General features: G+C 37.6%; 1 protein-coding gene across 5 annotated transcripts in view; it reads right to left on the bottom strand.

Annotated features, from left to right (window-relative positions):
- Nucleotides 1–22,356, bottom strand: part of PIK3CB (phosphatidylinositol-4,5-bisphosphate 3-kinase catalytic subunit beta) — a 203,417-nt gene that overhangs the window by 15,119 nt on the left and 165,942 nt on the right. For all 5 annotated transcript variants that reach the window (XM_082690404.1, XM_082690405.1, XM_082690406.1 and 2 more), the window contains 3 exons: nt 11,265–11,443; nt 10,333–10,442; nt 8,808–8,886 (listed from right to left, as the gene is read on the bottom strand). In XM_082690404.1, the coding sequence (XP_082546530.1) occupies nt 8,808–8,886; nt 10,333–10,442; nt 11,265–11,443 (368 nt within the window). The remainder of the gene's footprint in view (nt 1–8,807; nt 8,887–10,332; nt 10,443–11,264; nt 11,444–22,356) is intronic.

Below are 22,356 nucleotides of genomic sequence, written 5' to 3'. Positions count from 1 at the left end.
ACTACCTGTGAAATCTGAGATCCAAGTATAAACTACCTGTGAAATCTGAGAGCATGAAGGCAAAACGTTAAAATAAAAACTGACTGATCATGTGTAAAGACCTTGAGAAACAGCACAAATTAAACTCAAACCCAAAATATTTTGAGAGGATACTTTCACACCCTATGGAGCAAAGGACACTCAGAGAAAACACAATCCACACTAAAAGGAATTCAAAACCAAATTTTGTCAACTACACAACAAAATGAAATTGGACAATGTAGAAGAGAAATTTAGTGAACTAGATGATTTAGTGAACTAGAAGACCAAATATAAGAAACTACAAAGAATGTCACCTAAAGATGGGAAATAGGTAAGACAGGTTAAGAGAGGTGCAGGACAGAAAAGTCCAACACACCTCTACCAAAGTTGCAGAAGACTATGAAGGTGGAAGTAACGCAATATTGAAAAATATGGATACATTTTGTAGGAACTAAAAGAAACCCATATGCCAACAAATTGCAGTAAAAACTGCAAAAAACAAAGGCAAAGAGAAATTTGTTTTCCACAATGGGCAAAAAAAAAACCCCAAAAACAAACAAAAAAAACTATTTAGACTGACAGCAGTCTTTTACAAAGTAACAGAGGTCAGAATACCATGGAATAACATCTTCAAGGTTTCTAGGGAAAGCAGCCATAAATCTGGATTTTAAAATTCTATAACTAGGTGATGTCTGCAAAAACAGGTAGTTAAAAAAAGGAAGTTAAAAATCTGGTCTTTCATTAAAAGCAACAAGAACACTAGCCAAAAAATGTCAGAATTGACTATTTAAGTAATATAGAAATGTAAGAAAGAGTTGCAGCAATCAGCAAGTGTTTATTGAAGAAAATAGCTGAATCTCGGCTGTTTTATATCATCACATAGTTCAATTTCCCACCTTCCCAGTTCCACAGTAGACTTGACAATGAATAGTCCACAATCACAGTGCATACAGTAATCTACTAGCCATTAGAGAGGGCAAAATGGGGTTGGAGGTCCTTTGGCCCCATTTCTCTTGATCTAGGGCTCATGAGTTTGAGCCCCATGTTGGGGGTAGAGATTACTGGGGGGGAAAAAAAGAACTTAAAAAAAAAAATGAGCAAAGGACTTAAATAGCTGTGTCTCCAAAGAGGATATACAAATGACCAGTAAGCACATTAAAAGCTGGCCAACATCCTTTGTTATTGGGCAAATACAAATTAAAACCACAATGAGAAAACTAACAAAACTGCAAGCAGAAACTGACAAATGCCAATTATAATGGGAGGTTTTAACATATCTTCGAAGTGAAAATTAAGTAAAAATTTGATTAAAGTACAGATTTGGACACAGTTAACAAACTTGATAAAATACACTGATTTATAACCTTACTGCTAATAATTACAGCATATGGAATCTTTTCACTCACAAATAGGATTTTTGAAAACTGGACATTTTTATTAAAGCATAAAGAAATTCTTTTTTTTGTTGTTTAAGATTTTATTTATTTATTTGTCAGAGAGAGAGCGAGAGCGAGCACAGGCAGAGTGGAAGGCAGAGTCAGAGGGAGAAGCAGGCTCCCCGCGGAGCAAGGAGCCCGATGTGGGACTCGATCCCAGGACGCTGGGATCATGACCTGAGCCAAAGGCAGCTGCTCAACCCACTGAGCCACCCAGGCGTCCCGCATAAAGAAATTCTTAAGAAATGTGATATTTATACTGACCACATAATTCTGACAATAAAGAAATAAAATAAAAAACCAGAAACAACAGCAACAAAAAAAAATCCAATGCACTTGGAAGTTATAGTAATTTAAACTAGATCAGGAGTGGAGCCACTGGAAAGATGGTAGCAGAGCAGGAGGACCCTAGGCTCACCTTGTCCCATGAATACAACTAGATAACTATCAAATCATTCTAAATACCCCAGAAATTGACCTGAAAACTGGCAGAGCAAACTCTACAACTAAAGGTAGAGAAGAGGCCACACTGAAGAAGGTAGAAGTACAGAGACATCACGTGGGAGAGAAATGGACTGTGGCCACTGTGGTGGGGAGGGAGCTATTATGATGGAGAATGGAGACAGATTACCACACAGAGGAGTGCACAAGGAAAACCAATCCCTGTAGCAATTGGAAAACAAGAGAGCCCAAATTTTGTGACATCTTAAAACCAGCAGGGCATAAAGCCTAAAGTTCTAAAGTTCAGCACTGGGGCTGTTCCTGGAGAGAAAGCAGGGCAAACAGCCTGCCACAGAGAGCCTGGAAATAGCTATCTGAAGAGTGCATAGGGTACAAAATAGGGAGGTTATTTGTTCATCTTGAAGCATCCCAGAGAAGCAGGCTTCAAGGACAGACCCCTCCAGAAACAAATAAACTGGCAGGCACCCTGCACCTCAGCATAAGTAGAGCCTCCTCCCGGAATGAGCACAAAGGCAACACCCACTACCTAACTCGCTTATATCAAGTCTCATCTCTCCGTGCTCTTGCGGACCTGCCCTTCCCAGTCCTTCTTGCCTTAAGCCCAGCACAGCAGGACCCCTCTGTCAGAAGAATGCCCCAAGCCCCTTCTAGAACAACATCTCCCCACTCAGGAGTTATGCAGGGCATTGATTCCAGAGCTCTAGTTAAAATCACATTCAGGCCAGGAACAAAACACTGCCCAAAAAACGCAAAGAGAGCTTCTACAGATGACTAGCCTTGATGATAAAAAAAAGCCAGGGGCACCTGGGTGGCTCAGTGGGTTAAGCCTCTGCCTTTGGCTCAGGTCATGATCTCAGGGTCCTGGGATCGAGTCCCGCATCAGACTCTCTGCTCAGCAGGGAGCCTGCTTCCTCCTCTCTTTCTGCCTGCCTCTCTGCCTACTTGTGATCTCTCTGTCAAATAAATAAAATAAAATCTTAAAAAAAAAGAGAGAGAGAGAAAAGAAAAAGAGCCAGGGCACAATAGCACAGCACATGCAGCACATGTTGGAGACACTCCTGGAAGTGCCAGGCCGTGCAGAACAGGGAACACTACACTTCAGGGCACTACAGGACCTCTTCTTAAGACCATTACCCTCAAGAACAGGCGATGTAGCCAGCTTTCCTAACACATAGAAGTAGGCACAGCAACTTCAACAAAATAAGAAAGAGGAATCTGTGCCAAATGAAAGAACACAACAAGGCCAGGATTACAGATCTAAGTGAAACAGAAATAAGTAACATGCCTGACAGAAAATTTAAAGTACTTATGACAAAGACACCCCCTGGACATGGAAGAAAGAGTTGAAGACCCTTAATACAGAGATTTAAAAAATAATCAAACAGAGATGAGGAGTGCAATAAACAAGATTAGAAACATGCTTGATGCAATAACAGCAGGCTGGAAGAGCAGAGGAAGGAATTAACGATCTAGGAGAAAGAATAATGGAAAGAAATCAAGATGAATAAAAGAGAGAAAAAAGAATTATGCAAAATGAGAATAGACTTAACGAACTCAGTGACTCCATCAACTGTAGTAACATTCACATTACAGGATTCCCAGAAGAAGAGAGAGAAAGGGGGGCAGAGTATTTATTTGAAGAGATAATAGCTGAAAACTTCCCTAATTTGAAGAAGGAAACATATCCAAATCCAGGAGTCACAGAGAACCCCCAACAAAATCAATAAAACCAAACCCATGCTGAGACATATTAAAATTAAAATGGCAAAATATACTGATAAAAAATTTTAAATGCAGCAAGACAATACCCAACTGATAAATTTTTGAATACTACATCTGAAACTAATGACGTACTATATGTTGGCTAACTGCATTTAAATAAAAAATTTTTTAAAAAGCAGCAAGACCCCATAAGGCTATCAGAGAATTTTTTATTTATTTTTATTTTTATTTTTTTATTTTGAGAGACAGAGTATGAGTGGGGATGGGAGGGAACAGTGAGAGGGACAGAGAGAATCTTAAGCAGGCTCCATGCCCAGCATGGTGACCAACACAGGACTCAATCTCACAACATGAGATCATGACCTGAGCCAAAATCAAGAGTCAAATGCTTGAGTCAACTTGCTTGTCAAAAAGTCAGTACAGAATAAACACAACTAAAGGGAAATCATAAAGAGGTAATCAATGATAAAATAGAAAAAAGATCAACAAAATTACAAGCTCCTTCTTTTGAAATACTAAGCAGCACACCTCTAGAGTAACAAAGAAAAACAGTGCACATAAAATAATTTTACACATGCAAAAAAGGAAAAAAATTAAACACAGAAGAGATTTTAAAATTAGGGCGCCTGGGTGGCTCAGTGGGTTAAGCCTCTGCCTTCAGCTCAGGTTATGATCTCAGGTTATGATCCTAGGATTGAGGTCCACATCGGGCTCCCTGCTCATCGGAGAGCCTGCTTCCCCCCCACCCCCCGCCTGCCTCTCTGCCTACTTGTGATTTCTCTCTCTGTGTGTCAAATAAATAAATAAAATCTTTAAAAAAAAATTAAAAGATGCTGTTATAAAAGATGTATGATAATAAACCTTAAAACACTGATGAACTGGACAATTTTTAGCCTCTAAATTAACTCAAGAGGGAAAAAAAAATCTGTTGAGTCCAATAACCCATTAAGAAAAATCATAGTCAAAAAGACCTGGACTCGGAAAAAAAACAACACCAGAACCAAATCTTCGCAGGGACGGAAGAGGGAAAAAATATAGAAGAGTATCTTTCTTTTAAAAGATTTAATTTATTTATTTGGGAGAGAGAGAGCATGAGAGAAAGCATGAAAAGGGTAAGTGGCATAGGAAGAAACAGGTTCTCTGTTGAGCAGGGAGTCCTATGTGGGGCTCGATCCCAGGACTCCGGGATCATGATCTGAGTCAAAGACAGATGCTTAACTGATGGAGCCACCCAGGCACCCCCTAGAAGAGTATCTTTAATGATAACTTCACAGAGAAAACAATTTTTAAAACTTAACTAAAAGTATAAACCTTAAAGGAATCTAGGTAATTTATAGCAGAGAGAAAAACAGTACTTTTCAACACTGAAAACACAAAGAACCAAGCTATTTATAAAAGAAATGCAAATTTAAATTCTATGAGATACCACGATATATCCACTAGATTTGCAAAAAATCAACAAGTCTGCTTGGCAAGGAGATATTTCTGGATGAAAGTGTAACACTGGTACAACCATTTGGACAATGGTGGTCAATGTAAAAATACACATGCCTTATGATGGAGCAATTCCACTTCCAGCTATATAAACTAAACATCTATTCCATATGTGAAGAGTGAACTGTTGAGAAGTGTTCAAACTCAAGCTTTTGTTATTCTTGAAAAAACAATCAATGTAAATAGCTAGTAACAGAAGAATCAATGTAAGCAATGTAAATAGCTAGTAACAGAAGAATGGATACATTTTTATATTTATTCAAAGTATTAGTAAAGAAGTGAAAGTAAGAAATTAGATCTTCACATATTAATCTTAATAAATCCACCCAAATGTTGTGAAGACAAAAAGTAAAAGTTGCATGTGATATAATAGCATTTATTTAAAGTTTAAAACATAGAATAGATAAAAAAATATAGTTAAAGCCTAAAAGTATACATATTACAAATTTAAAACAGTGGTTAATTCTCAAACGTGAGAAGGCAGAATGGGATAAGAATGCATTAACTTTATCTGCGTGTTTAATTCCTTTTTTTTAAAAAAGTAGGAAACATGTTAATAACTCTCATTTAATTGCTAAAGATATATTTATTAAGTCCCAATGTAAAAATATAAAAATAATAAATTATTTTCTGTACTTCCATGTATGAAATAGTCCACAATTTAGAAAAATAAAAGAATTAAGTAAAAGAGGAAAAGGTAAAACCATCAACTAGCATAGAAAAAAGTTTAAAACTGTATGGACCTATATTACTATCACAAAACATGCTGTTTTTTAATCCTTGATTTGAAAAAAAAAAAAAAAAAGAATACAAGCCCACCGAAGAAAACTACGGAAACAGGTATACGAAGAGTGCCTGACTAGCTCAGTTAGTAGAGTGTGCCACTATCGATCTCAAGGTTGAGTTCAAGCCACACACTGGGTGTAGGAATTACTTTAAAATGTTAATAGGGTGCTTGATGGCTCAATGGGTTAAGCCTCTGCCTTCAGCTCCGGTCATGATCTCAGGATCCTGGAATCAAGCCCCACATGGGGATCTCTACTCCTCCCTCTCTCTCTGCCTGCCTCTCTGCCTACTTGTGATCTTTGTCAAATAAATAAATAAAATCTTTAAAATAAAAAATAAAAAAATAAAATGTTGAGAAAAAAAAGAAAAAAAGAAAAGAAATAGGTACATGAAGGGTGAAATTGTCTTTAATTACATCACCCAGAAATAATGTCCATTACCATTTTAGTTTGTCAATATATTTTTTAAAATTTATTATTCCAAAATTGTTTTGGAAGATTTTCTTTATTTACTTGACAGAGAGAGAGGGAGATCACAAGTAGGCAGAGAGGCTGTCAGAGAGAGAGGGGAGGCAGGCTTCCCACTGAGCGACTCGATCCCAAGATCCTGGGATCATGACCTGAGCGGAAGGCAGACGCTTAACCCACTGAGCCACCCAGGCGCCCCAGTTTGTCAATATTTTAGCATGTCACTTTTCAGTGAGTTTTTTTTTTTTAATTTTATTTATTTATTTGGTAGACAGAGATCACAAGTAGGCAAAAAGGCAGGCAGAGAGAGGAGGAAGCAGGCTCCCTGCGGAGCAGAGAGCCTGATGCAGGGCTCGATCTCAGGACTGTGGGATCATGACCTGAACTGAAGGCAGAGGCTTTAACCCACTGAGCCACCCAGGTGCCCCTCAGTGAGTTCTTAATACAACTGAAATAATTCTATGAAAACACTTCTGCACCTCACTTTTTCTTCTTGACATTTGAAGATAAGCATTTTCTCCAAATTGTTAAGCAATTCTCTATGAACAATAATGTAAAATACCTGAAATACTTGGTCATATGAGTACGTTATTTTTTTTAAGCTTTCTTTATTTGAGAGAGAGAGAGAGAGAGAAAGGGAGAGAGAGATGTGGAGAAAGGGTAGGGGGAGGGGCAGAGGAAGGAGGAGACAAGCAGACACCCTACAGAATGGGGAGCCTGATGTATGGCTCGATCACAGGTCCCTGAGATCATGGCCTGTGCTGAAACCAAGAGTCAGACACTTAACCACAGTGGTCTAATTTTCTTTTTTTTGTAAATAAATTAAGGATGAATATCCTTGTGCATAAATTTCTGTCCACATTTTTAATATTTTTTAATAGGCTCTGCACCCAGCAGGGAGCCCAATGCAGGGCTTGAACTCACCATTCTAAGACCGGAGTTGAAATCAAGACTCAAAGGCTTAATCAAGCGAACCACCTAGGCACCCCTCCACATTTCTAATTTTATTTTTTTTTAAGATTTCATTTATTTATTTGACAGAGAAAGAGATCACAAGTAGGTAGAGAGGCAGGCAGAGAGAGAGGGGGAAGCAGGCTCCCTGCTGAGCAGAGAGCCCAATGTAGGGCTCAATCCCAGGACCCTGAGATCATGACCTGAGCCGAAAGCTTAAGGCTTAACCCTTAATTAGGCTTAACCCACTGAGCCACCCAGGCGCGCCCACATTTCTAATTTTAAAGTAAATTCTGGAAACACTGGATAGAGGATATAAAAAAAAAACTTGATACAGGGAGGTTTATATTAATTTACAAAGGTATATGAAAATATTTGTTTCTGTTGCTTCAATGGTCTCTTAGACAAGTTTATCATTTAACAAAATCTTTGCTAGGAAATTAGTGGTTTCCAACTCTTCTTGTAATTTGTACGTCTATGCTGGAATTGACTGTGTTCATATAATCTTTAGTGTATTTATTTTATATCTTGTATCAACAGCCTTTTTACATCTTTTCTCCATATCTCTTTCTATAAGCTTTTAAAATATTTAGGATTATTACAGACTTCTACCCTGTTCATTATTTATATTATGCCCAGGGTAAGGCTTGACATTTTTTAAGTTTATAAGATTCATATCTTACATTGTTATACAAATGCAATCAACATTTTTTTTTTTTTTTGTAATTATCTTCATTTGCTCCTCACCTTAGAAGATTTGGTAATGATTAAAGTTTTAAAACCATTATGTTGGACACCTGCGTGGCTCAGTGGGTTAAGCCTCTGCCTTCGGCTCAGGTCCTGATCTCAGGGTCCTAGGATGGAGCCTCTCATGGGGCTCTCTGCTCAGCAGGGAGCCTGCTTCCCCTTCCCTCTGCCTGCCTCTCCGCCTACTTGTGATTTCTCTGTCAAATAAATAAATAAAATCCATTATGTTTTCTTTTTTTCTGTTGCATATAGCTGTTCTGCTGTCTACCCCTAATAATGGTGACAAGCTGAAAACCCTAAAAGAACCCCTAAAAACTTCCCTTTCCTAAAGGTAGTGGAATCAATGCTACCAGGCTAAGAAGACAGGCAGGCCCTTCTCTGGCTTTGTCATTCCCAGGACCACCAGCCAGTGCATCCTTCATGAGAGCACCTTTAAAATCACAGGTTAGATAGAACGTGACTCTTGCTGTCTGTCCAGGTTTTACTGGAAGTTCAAGCCTCTTTCTTTCTGGAATCTCTATACATATACAGTTTTACATCTGATGAGACTTCAATAAGACAATGTATTTGACAGTACACTATAAACTGTAAAATGCTATATAAATATTACCACAAATAACAATTAATAATAATAGCAGGAGAGAAGGAATAAAAAGGAAGTTTTAAAAATTCAGCTGTGGAAGGAATACAACATGAGACAAAAAGTCACTAGAAATCTCACCGAAGATCCAGACCAGCTTCTTTCCAAAGTAAATCCATCAAACGCAGCATCTGGAGTGTCAACATGTCTTGTCGTAAATCTAAGGGGGGTAAAAATCCTGCTTTATTATAAATACTTTCCAATTTTTGTCTCATAACATTAATTCAAGATTAGCTAATTCAGCCAGACTTAACTAAAACCATTGACAAATATTGTGCTAATACTTCCCCCAAACTGTAATACTGACCATATTTATTTTGTTAAATGTTAGGTCTGGGGCACCTGGGTGCTCAGTTAAGTGGCTGCCTTCAGCTCAGGTCATGATCCCAGAGTCCTGGGATCCAGCCCCACACTGGGCTCCCTGCTCAGCAGGGAGTCGGCTGCTTCTTCTGCCCCTCACTCTGCTCTCATGCACTCTTTCTCTCAAATAAATAAATAAAAATCTAAAAATATATATTAGGTTTATTGGTTAGCATGTGCCCATAACACTAGTAACTAAATTAAGTTAAACAATATTTTTAATTGGGGCAGCTGGCTGCCTCAGTCAGTAGAACATGTGACTCTTGATCTCAGGGTCATGAGTTCAAGTCCCATGTTGAGTATAGAGATTACTTAAGGAAATTCTCACTATTTCACTTTCATGAAAATTGTACAACTTTCATTGTAAGCTACTATACTAATTGTATGGATACTGTAATACTATATAGCACAGTCATGCTGTGTACAGCATCCATACAATTCACACTGCTAATTTTTTTCTTTCCTGGTTGTGTTTAAAAATACACAGAAAGTTCTTAAAAATCACTTAAGTGATTATATGATGGGTTACAGAACTCTAATAGTCAATTTTATTTATTATATCTAAGGATAATTTTCAGCTAACAGAGGGCTGTTAAAGTACTGACTTCTACACAATGACATTCACATGGTCACAGTGGAGTTAGATGTCTAGCAAAACAATACGAGTTCATTTTAAAATAGACATAAACACATTTACCTATGTTCCTTTAATTCCTTTTAATAAACCCAACATACAATACTATAATCCTTTTGGACGTGAAGAACCTGAAGCTCAGTGAATTTTATGTGATTTGTCTATAATCATACAATAACAAGTGGTGGTTGTCATAACTGCCTTCTGATTGGTGTAATCACCTCAGAAGCATTCCTTTTGAAAATACTTGTCAGTAAAATATTTTAATTAAAATACAAAACTATGGCAGCAATATCAAAATTGTTACCACTGAAACAGAATATATGAATATACCACTGAAAATACTCTCTTGTACTTCACAAGCTTTTTACCAAAGAATTAGACCTTGTATTTTGTAGGGGAAAAAAAAGATTTATTAGAACAATGTATATAAGTAAGCTGTAAGCATTATTTTCTAAGAGGAAAAAAAAGGGATTTAAGACATGCCAAATTCAACCTTATGACCACTGATAGCATCTGTTACACATTTACACATCACCTTTCAGATAAAGCAAACTGACAACAAATGAAAAATACTAAGGAATTTGGTACTGTAAAAACCTCAGTACATACCATCACCATTTTTAAAAATCACTCCAACTGAATCTTCACCAAACACTTTGTTGTTGTAAACGAGCCACAAAGGCTTCATTTTGGAATCCATGTATTTACACTTTTCAACACTGAAATCAAACAAGGGGAAAATTAGCCCACCTCAATTTAAAGAAATGGCAAGACTGTATATTAGATGTGGGGAAAACCCTCACCTGTTTCATTTAGCTCTGCAGAAGTCAGAACTAGAACATATCTTCCTGGTAAAAAAGTAACTAGGATGACAGTTTTCACTGGCATGTAGTGATGCCAGATGGGCTAGACTGAAAACCCAGATTCATCCTTCTCACTACCTACATTTAAAATTCCTCCTTTTCTTTCTTTATTCTTCCTTGTGTTATTATATGTAGTCAATAAAAACCAGATATCATTGGATTAAAATTAGGAATATTATGAGTTCATTCTTGATTTCTTAAAGAGATCAATTTTGAAAACTGACATATGAGAATATTTATCATTACCTTTCTATTAGTACTTTTGAAGGGAATAAAAAAGCAAGAAATAATCTTTCAAATTAATTTAAGATCTCATTTGAAATAGGAAAACAAATTAGTAAATAATCTATGATGGTTGCCAACATTTTGCATACACAGGATTTTTAACTCTCAGAAACCAGTAATATAGAAAACAAATTTAGTCACATACAATTGAAAGGAAAATAACATACAGTAACTTTTATGAACCCCACAGGTAAATTTAGCTAATAGGTATACATCCTAACACATACAAGAATAACCTTTGAGAAATTTAAGATTTTTCCTTCTTTAAATATATTGTACTTATGGAGGCTAACAGCTAGCCCTACTGCTCCTGCAAGGCAGTCACTCAGAAATCCTTTCCGCACTGCCATTTTCATGGAAAATTCACTGAGCACAGCAAAGACGGTCACTTACTAGAGTTCTGAGAGGATAACGCATGGATTCAGAGGCGACTGCAGGTCAGAAAGGGCTTCCCGGTAAGCATTCTGTTTTAAACAAGTATGCATGGCCTCCTTCCCTTTGGCTCTGTTTAGCTTCATTGCATTCAGTTTGATTAAGCTATTTAAAGTTTTTAACTTATTGAGTGCTTCAACCTGAAAAATAAGTGTCCGTGCCAACAAAATTAATTATATTATATTATATTAAATTTATTATTATTATATTAAAAATAATATAAAGTACTACAGTTTCATGTGATCATATTATTTCATAACCACTCCCTTCCTCTCCCCAACACAAACATTTGACAACCAACCAAAGTAAAATCAGTGCTTGGTTTATGACAAACATACTAGAAACAATAGAGTAAAAATCTCATTTTTATCACGTTACTTAAAGCACAATTTTTCAATCTTCAAAATCAGGGAAAAGTAAAGGGACATACATTGCTGTTAAGAAGATAAGTATGACAAAGAACTCAGCACTCTGCAGCTCAACAAGTAGTAGAATTTGAAACACAGTCTGAACCATTCCATTTGGCCAGCTTCATAGTAAAAAAGGAAAATCTGTGCACAAGTAATCCTGGGGTTCCTGCCACTCAACCTTAACATCTAGTTCTTGTCATCACTCTGGTGTAACATGTTCTCAATATACTCTTATATTCTCTTTCCATGAGTAATACAGTTAAATGAATTATTGTATAATAAAACAAATATGAATATAGAGAACAGTATTTGTTGTCCAAGTCCACATTACTTATTTTTATGAAGTAACTCTAGCTATCAAAACTTATGCAAATTAAAAAAAAACTTATGCAGTTAGTACAAAGTCAATCAACAGCGGCCAACTCAATGAAAACCATTGTGCTTAAAAGTCAACTTCACTGTTTAATAATAACTGAGGTCTTTCCATGTTGTGTTACGCAAAAATCCATTAGAAACAGCCTTGGCCAACCATAAGCCATAAAAAAGACATTTTATTTTATTATTATTATGTTATTAAAGCTGAAACAGCTTGTTAATATAAATACATTTATATTAACACATAAATCGACTATAACAAGCATATAAAACATGTACACAATAAACATTATGAACACCTTGGCCTGAATTTCCATTAACAGGAGATTTATTTTATAGATTATTTTCATTTTCAAACATTGCTTCTATGAGAAGAAACCACTAAGACTCTGTAGGGAGATGAATTCAGTCATGCAGTTTTTACAGACAGGCTTGCTCACAGGAAACTGGAAGGTTCTATGTAGCTTGATGAAAATCGAGAGGGCTGAAGCTTGCCAAGTTAGCCACAGACACTCCATTTCTCAACAGTTTCAGGAGCTGTACAAACACTGGCGAAAAGGGAACCAGTTGAAATACAGACTGTGCAAACAGGAACTTTTTGAAGTATTTCAAATCTGAATTTCTTCTATGTTTGTACAGTTGGGAATTTTCAGGCCCCATCACTAATTGTGTTGATATCCATTTCCTGGAATAGTGTCCTGAATACCCACGTGGCCATTAAGTCAAATACTTTTAAGTGTTTTGACACCCTGTCCTTCCACAGGTTTACAGTGATAACAAGAATCTCCAATGTAAAGTGTAGAGTATTCCCCTTGCTACTCATCAATTAGGAGTAAAAATAAAGTGATCATACATACATCATATGTTTGATGTTATATAAGTCAAACTGAGGTTCGCAGAGAACCAAAGAAATGTATGGTGTGGTTTGATCATGAATGAAGTCAATGAAGCAGGACCTCATCAAGTTGGGCCTTACAGGCTTTGTTAAAAAGTTTGGGGAAGATCCCTCTACATGCTAGGTGAGATACTGCTGTATTCACGAATCAATCAATACAGCTAATAATTAAAACATACTCAGTTGAATTTTTTGTGACAACTTCAAGATCTGAAGCAAACTTCCCATGGCATTCGGGGATGAGAAACACGGGTGCGGTACTGTGAACCATTTTGAATTTACTATCTTTCTCGCCATTTTCCTCTCAGCTCTGAGCTCTGCTCTCTTTGTATCAAGTTCCTGATCTAACTGGCTTTCCTTTATAGGGCAGGTCAGATCGAGCTGGCAGATAGCTTTGCCCAGAGCTCACCTTAGCTGGCAGTTCACCCTGAAGCCCAACTGAGCTGGCAGACAGGGCTGCCCGGAGCCAAGGCCCTAGCCTTTCAGAATACAATTTCCCAGGTGGAAAACCCCAATCTTAGTTGTGTCATTGGATTCCAAATTGGAAACTGCTGACAGTTTAGTCTGCAATTCTCTGTTTGTTTGGAATCCTTCCCCAGATTCCATGTTAGGAAATGCTACAGGCAGCTGTGGTTCTCCATTTTATTTGGAATTAGTCCATACTCCATATTCCTTGGCATTTGCTCATTTATCCCTTCTCCAGTCCAAAGTTTGATGGGAACTGGTGGTGCATACAGGGCCTTCTCTTGGCCAGGACAAAGTAACATTTCTTGGTCACTGGTGATCTATTAAGGAGCATATGTTTTTCTGTCTTGTTTTATATAGATAAAGGTTACTTCCTCTGAGGGAACTCAGAGGTCCAAAAGCTACAAAAAGCGGGGCAAACAATCAAGGCTGTTAGAGCATCTGCCACTTCAAGTAATAGGGTAAGTTGGTCAGGAATGTGTTAGAATGACACTAGGTTACCTGCCAACAGCAAGAAAACTTCTGTGCAACAAGGTATATTGTAACACACCCCACAATTCCCAACCTCATCACATGCCCCTCTTAGGTATTAGTTTGGCTCCAAGAAACCCAAAGGTCTAGCTAAAACAAATAGGATCCTGAAGAGTTGAGCACACCACCTTCCAGCACAACTGCATATTTTATGTCTAAGAATTACGTGTAGAGGTCACTTTTAGATAACAGCCTTGAGCAATGAAATGTAGAACAAGGCAAAAGGGCCCACAGTGGGTACCTGGCTGAATACAGACAGCTGACTCACTTCAAAATATCCATAAGCCCTGACTGACCAATGGGCTTCTTACAACCAGGCACAGTTACCAAAAAGGGGATAATTCCATAGGTCCCCATACCTCCTCACCTTCCCCCTTTAAAAACAGCCCCCACCCACTGCCTCATTGCAGATTGTTTTTTGTGGGTTTTTTTGCTGTCCTGTTCACTGCTCCCTTGCAGTGTATTCAATAAACTTCTATCTCCTTTGTTCTGCCTTGGGTGAACCCTCTTACCTCCCATACCATCAGCTTCTAGGCTACCATCACCCCACGTTTGGGGGCCTCCATCTGATCTGGAGTGACAACACACTAGAAATTTCAGATAGCTAGTAAAATGGCAAAATCTTACTGAAGAAAACCTGGAAATATAATGGCCATTATGTGGAAATTTCCAATTAGATAAAACACGTAAGAAATGCACTTGAAATCAAGCATTTCCAAATTAAATAAACAGAATGGGATATGCACTTAGAGTATGAAGCAGCCTCTAAAAGCTTCAAAATTCCAAAACAGTTTCATTGAAGATTCACTGCAAAAGACTAATGAAAAATTAAAGAGAAAGGGCATTTAAAACAAAAACTGTAACAGACAGAGGCATAAGAGTGACATAATTTCTACTGCTCCCCTTTATCCTTAATTTGAGAACCCATTCTACTAACCCCCTGTCTGAATTGCCTTTCTAAAGAGACTATTAAACAGTTAGCTTATAAAATAAGACCATCTGAGGCTATGGGCCATTCTCTTCTCCTAACTTTCATATCTTGCTCAAAGGCAGAACTAACGGACACAAAGAATTTCTTAAATCCAGGAGAGGATTCTGAAAATTTCTATAAGCAAATTACCCCTAGAGCCCAGGGAAGAGAAGGAAATAAAATTTCACATTATCCCTTTCTTTCCAGTTCCAGACCAATTGGTTATTGATTCTTTCTCTCCCAGAGAAAAGTATTTCTTTCTTGCTTGCTGGTCTTGTTTTATATGCTAAGGCTTGGCTTTCTGCTCACCTGAGCTATGTAAGTTGTTGTTGTGTTTTTCTGTTGTTGCTATTGTTTTGGTTATGTTTAGGAGTAACTCTAGATCTTGTGAGGATAACATCTTTTGCATATACTTTGAAGATGCCTCGTAGATCCATGGGATTGTTCAATACTGCCAGAAAGAGTTGACTGTTTGTCAAGGTTGAAACCTGACAAGATATTTGAAAGGACTTTAATAACTTTATGGTGAGAAATTTGCCCAAATTGGAAGATATTATTCAGAGCTTGACAGGAATTTTTTAGGCCTTCTCCCCAACGGTTATCCAGTAGGAAAGAAAAACACTCTAACATAGGTGCATAGATGTTATTAGCCCTTTGATATAATTTAGGCAGCAACCCAAGTCTTTGAGGAATTGAAAATAGATGTCTTTTGTTTTACAAGTCTAGTCTTTATAGGACCAGAGACAAGAAGCAACTTGAAATCCATCAATACTTTTTACCAAACCCCAAACCTCCCACTTATCTCAATAGCCTTGTAAGTATTATGAATTCTGGCTTTAAGAAAACAAAAATTATAGGAGCCTGCATTTTTTCCCCTGTGTCTTTGAAGTACTACATGTCCTACCTGAGTCCTCTCCATAATTCTTATCTAGACCATCTCTTTGACATGTAAACTTCAGGGAAGTAATCCTTATCAAAAGGGGAAAAAACGTAGTGAAAAGAAGGGCCATCTGTACCCCAATGTCTATAGCAGCAATGGCCATAGTCGCCAAACTGTGGAATGAACCAAGATGCCCTTCAACAGACAAATGGATAAATAAGATATTATCCATATATACAATGGAATATTATGTCTCCATCAGAAAGGATGAATACCCCAACTTTTGTATCAACATGGAGAGGACTGGAGGAGATTATGCTGAGTGAAAGCAGTCAAGCAGAGAGAGTCAATTATCATATGGTTTCACTTACTTGTGGAGCACAAGGAATAGCACAGAGGACATTAGGAGTTGGAGAGGAGAAGGGAGTTGGGGGAAATCAGAGGGATAGATGAACTGTGAGAGACTGTGGACTCTGAGAAACAAACTAAGGGTTTTGAGGGGGGGCGGGTTGGGTGAGCCTGGTGGTGGGTATTATGGAGGGCACATATTGGATGGAGCACTGGGTGTAGTACATAAACAATGAATCTTGGAACACTGGAAAAATAAAGTTTATTAAAAAGGGCGGGGGCGGTCATTTGGAACTTGACTTGTTAAGAACAAATTTACAATTCTTAATGCTCTTCTCCACAAGTATTAGAAAACAGTTTGAGGCCCCTAAGCAGGTAATCTGAATTTACTCCATCCATCAGAAAAACAATTTAGAGCCAACTATTTTTCGTAAGCAGTGAGTTTTGTATTATTATACCTAATTCATGGTAGTAATTTAAAGCTATAAGCTATAAGGTCTCTGTTTGCTTCCATTTGTGTTGGTATGTGTGTTCATACATGTGTTTTAAATGTGCAGTATTTTCTACCTCCATATGGTACTGCCAAAATTAATTTGTAGAAGAGCGCTGTTTGTGGCTTAAAAAAAAAAAGGCACTTACATAAATTTAGACTTCACAAAATTCTCAGAAATGTAACAGAAACTATCCCAGAAGTTTTTCAAGTTCACCTACTCTGAAATAATTTTTGGTAAATTAAAGCAAGTTTCAGTTTGTTGCTTGAGTGGAAAGAGGTGTATCTTTAGAGTTATCTACAACTGTAAGGTAGATAAACAACTTTTATTCTACCTGAATTTTCTAGCTAAATTCATATACTTCTGTCCTAATTTGTTGACAGAAAAATAACTTAGAATGATGGCTGATTTTGTCTAATGTCTCGTGAAGTTTTTGTGGGTAAAATAAACAACTGTTGAGAACAAATGATTTAAACAGATTAAGTGGAATAAGAATTAATAAAGTTTTTAGCAACAATTATATTTTATTGTATATGTACTTAAAAATAGCTTCCCAAATCTCTGGTAACTTGAAATTTTAGTTTTGCTGAGTTAAAGTAACAGAAATCTGCTGAGTATTTACATCATTCACAAATAAGAAAACACTGAAGTATTAATTACTGAACATAGGTTTATCGACTTGTGGCTTCTTATTAGAGAGAAACTAAAAGGTATTTGGATATCCTAGTGCACTGGAAAATTGAAAAAGGCATATGCTTCTAGAAATTATGAAATGTATTCATAAACTTGCCAATCTAAAGAATGCTGGTGTTAACAATTCATAATTTCTTCTAGATTTTTACCAGGAACTAAGGTTTCTAAAAGTTAAGAGTTCTAATTAATATATGTAATTAGAGCCAGCAGAAGTAAGGGAAACATCTCCATATGCAAAGAAAGCAAAATGTGTGTTTTTGGTAAAAGAAGGTATGAGAAATGAAGATACATTTTTGAGGAGTAAAAAGTTGTAGAAAGTTTGTGAAAAATAAATCTTTGGAAAGGTATTTTATATGTGGTCAGGGCTAAGACTGGAATGAGTAAGTTTTAATATCAGAAGTAAGCTGGGGGGCACCTGGGTGGCTCAGTGGGTTAAGCTGCTGCTTTCAGCTCAGGTTGTGATCTTGGGGTCCTGGGATCGAGCCCCGCACTGGGCTCTCTGCTCAGCAGGGAGCCTGCTTTCCTCTCTCTCTCTTTCTTTAAAAAAAAAAAAAAAAAAAGCTGGTATGAAATTAGAATTTGGTTTTCTCTAGTTTTTATTTTTTAACTTTTAGTGTACTTTTGATAACAGAGTGTAGAAGTTTCTTTACCTTTAAGTGATCTGCCTAGAAAACAAAGATACTGTGTTTTAACAAAATAATTTCCTGTGGTTGCCCTCTTTATTAGGTTGTTGATTACTTAAGAAAACTGAGTCTTCTCAGTATTAAAAGAGCTAAGTGTTGCAAACAGATAATTAAGTTTCTTTCTTTCTTTCTTTTTTTTTTTTTTTAAAGATTTTATCTGTTTATTTTACAGACAGAGATGGCAGAGAGGCAGGCAGAGAGCAGGGGAAGCAGGGTCCCTGCCGAGCAGAGAGCCTGATGCGGGGCTTGATCCCAGGACCCTGAGATCATGACCTGAGCTGAAGGCAGAGGCTTAACCCACTGAGCCACCCAGGCGCCCCGATAATTAAGTTTCAAAATGATCTGTGATCCTATCTAACTATTCAAGGGCTTTAACACTTCATTTCTCCCCCACCATAAACTTCTCAAAATCAAATTATAAATGTTCTTTTTGACCTGGAATAAACTTCGGGATTTTTCCAAAGGCTCCTAGAATATTTCAAGGGATCTCTTAAACTAATTAGGTTTATTTGATATGTGAAATTACGTAGAAAATATTGTCAAACAAGAAGTAAGCTGGACAACCCTGTTGGGACCCCCTCACTTTTGAGAGCTTTTTATCTTCACTTAATAAACTTCTATGCTTTAACTCACCAAAAAAATTAATTAATAATAATATCAGTAAGCCTTCATTATAAAGCATTTGTGTTCTAAAAATTATATGAAATTCCTAGAAACCTAGCATGCCCTAGTATAATATTATCACTTGTAATTCTGATTATCTTAAAAGGTTTGACATCCTCTGGGACCCCAATAAAAAATGGCAAAAGTGAACCATCTTCTTACTATTACCGCTTCCCTTCTGAAATTGCTGTCATTAAAACTGAGGCTCACACTAAAAGAATTAAGCCTGAGTATCAGAAAAATGCCCCAGCTGACCTTCATGCTAAGGCAACAGCAACACATCTATGAAGATTATGGCACATGTGGAAGAAATCCTTTCTGCTTCTGCAAAATCTGCCCCTCACTGCCAGACTTTTGCCATCCTGATGGACTTGGAAGATGGCAACAGTCTGTTCCTGAATTAGAGAAATTAGCATGTGTAAGCAATAGCTGTAAGTTAAACAAACGTTTGAGGCTATGAGAAACCCAAGATGGCTTCTTGGTTCTTGGTGACTCCCTGGCAAACTTTATTTTTTAGTTTGTGGATTCCTTCACCCACCAGAGTGCATTTAAGATGATACAAATTATGAACAGAGATTGGTAAAAAGACTTTATTAAACTGCAAACGCAGTCTACTCGTAATGTCTGACCTGTCAGGTCCACAATCCCCAAGAATAACTATTTTTGTCCCAAAAGATCTCAGACCTCCACCTTCTGGGCCTTCTGAATATCTGTAGATGACTTCATTCAATTGCCACGCAGTATGGACTACCAATATGTTGATACTGTATGTGTGTTTTCCAGATGGGCTGAAGCATTCCGAAGCTCCAAGGCTGATGTCCTCACAGTGTATTTCCCACTTGTGGTATACCTTCCACAATCCCCAGTGATGAAGGCCCCCACTTCACTGGACAAATAACATAAGGCTTAATAAAAACCTGGCAAACTTCTTAGAATTAACATTGTCCCTATCACCTTCAATCATAAGGCAAAACTGAGAGAATTAATGGGGTTCTTAAACTTAAAATTTCTAAATTTGCCTCAACTATTGGACTTTCCTGGCCTACGGCATTATCTTTGGTCTTGCTGACTATTAGTAGTTACCCCTTTAGGAAACAAACTTACCGCTTATATGACAGTCACCAGTAGACCAATGTCTATTAGTATACAGCCTTATGCTGATCCCTTGTTGTTTCATGCTCCTAAGACCAGCTACTGTAAATCTCTAATATCTTATGCTCAAGACTATCACCAACAGATTAAAGATTTTTTGGATCCCAATTCAAAGGTTCCTGTTGGTCAGAGTCTAGAGCTTGGTGAATGGTCATTCTGGAAATGTCATCGAAGACAGCTTTTATAACCCCACTGGAAGGGACCTTACCCAGTGCTCTTGACCACTACACTGCTTGGGTATTCATCTCACAGCTAATGGCAGTTCCACCTCCAACCTGGTCTTGTGCAGAGGCTGGCAACCTCTAAGTCAAATTGATGAGAAAGAGATGTAGCTGACCTTGAGGCAGACTGCTTCTGCCTAAGGCGACAGATCAAGACTTCAGACCTTAACTAAACATGAAAACCTTTCTTCTTCCCAGTTCTTTTACTCTGGCATTAGCCTGAAAGATAATGCCCTCATCTTTTTCTCCCCAGGCCATTGCTTAAGGGAGGTAACATCTGGATTTTAAAACAACCTTATAGTTCAGGTAAGAGAAAAATCTGAGACCCTAACTTTTCACAAGCAAAATAAGACAACACATTGGCTGACTCCCTTGAAGTTGCACTGTTGAGTTAGAAAGGACCTGCTGGGAGGCTTTCATGATTCAGGAATTCACTCCTCTTGACAGGACCCTACTTTCCTGGTTACAGGTAAATGTAAATTAGCTCATGATCAGGAAATTCACAATTCTTGAAATTACTGCAGAATCTGCTGCTAAAGCAACAGAGGCCCAACAACCATCCTTAGATTCTTTAGCCAAGGCTGTTCTTAATAGTAAGACAGCCCTCTATTATCTTTTAGCCAAGCAGGGGAGTACCTCTGCTGTGGCCAACAACACCTGCTATATCTGGATTAACATTTCACAGGAAGCTGAAACTTGGTTACATAAGATCACTAAGCAAGCTACTTGCCTTAAAAGGACTCTTTCAATAGGGTCTTCTTTGACTGGTCTGGGTCTTGCGGACCATAGCTCCCAATGCACTCCAAACACTGGGAATTACCCTGCTTATAGTTATCATAATAATTGCACCAAGTAATTCTCTCACAAGTTAATTTGTTAATTGTGTTCTTTTGTTAATTGCATCCCCCATTACTCCCTACAAAATCCTTCTATTTTGCAACTCAAAGTTCCCTGTACTAGATTAGCTGGATAGGACACTGCCCAATTCATGAATCAATTAATAAAGCCAATTAGATGGTTTTTAAAAAATGGGATTTTATTCTCCATGAAATGAATACTCAGGGATTTTAAAAGTGAAAATAACGTAATACATCTACATTTTTAAAAGGTTACTTTATCTGCTATGCAGTACAGGAGATACGTGTGCAACAATGGAAACAAAAGGCAAAATTTAAGAAGTTAATGAAGACATCCAGGTGAGGGGCGCCTGGGCGGCTGAGTTGTTAAGCACCTGCCTTCAGCTCAGGTCATGATCCCAGAGTCTGGGATCGAGCCCCACATCAAGCCCTGCGTCGGTCTCCCTACTCAGTGGGAAGCTTTTTCCTCTCCCACTCCCCTGCTTGTGTTTCCTCTCTTGCTGTTTCTCTCTCTCTCTCAAATAAATAATAAAATTTAAAACAAACAAACAAACAAACAACAAGACATTCAGGCCAGAGAAGATAATGGATTGGTAGAGGACAGTAGCCATGAGCACAAGAGACACTGATAGGTATGAGATATTTTTAAGAGGACTATAAAATTAAGGGGACTAATAGTATCCATTTCATGTAATTGTGAAGATAAAATGGCCCATAATAAATGGTGAGTAAATGTTAGCTATTATTACCACCATTAATGGGCTTTCCAAAAGGATCAGATAATAGTTGTTTTAACATGAATGAGAAATCATAATACAATCATAATATAATAATATATTACACATGTATAATGTAAATCATGTATGAAAAGCTATGGGAGCTTCTTTGGCAATGCAAATGAGTTAGAAAAGTATAATGAAACTGGGAATTACCACAAGGATAGTTTATAAAATAGGGTGGACACCAGAGAGGTATAGGAATGAGTAGGTTAAGAGTGAGGAAACAAATGGCCTTCAAATGAGATCAAGAGGTTGGAAAATATAGCAAGGTAGGGAGTCTCTGCCATGAGGAAAAAACAATGTACCAAGAAGCAAAGTCTGGAAGAGGTTTTTTTGTTTGTTTGTTTGTTTGTTTTTAAAGATTTTATTTATTTATTTTACAGAGAGAGATCACAAGTAGGCAGAGAGGCAGTCAGAGAGAGAGGAGGAAGCAGGCTCCCTGCTGAGCAGAGAGCCCGATACGGGACTCGATCCCAGGACCCTGAGATCATGACCTGAGCCGAAGGCAGCGGCTTAACCCACTGAGCCACCCAGGTGCCCTGGAAGAGGTTTTTTTAATTCTACAAAATATTTTGTCTAAGTGGACTAAATACATGGATTCAGATTACATCAGCTAGATATAACTACCTTGCTAAAACTT

Source organism: Mustela nivalis (assembly GCF_964662115.1).
Source record: "Mustela nivalis genome assembly, chromosome: 1".
NCBI classification, from domain to species: Eukaryota; Metazoa; Chordata; class Mammalia; order Carnivora; family Mustelidae; genus Mustela; species Mustela nivalis.
The sequence above is the reverse complement of the archived record's forward strand: the minus strand, read 5'-3'. Positions and strand labels throughout refer to the sequence as shown.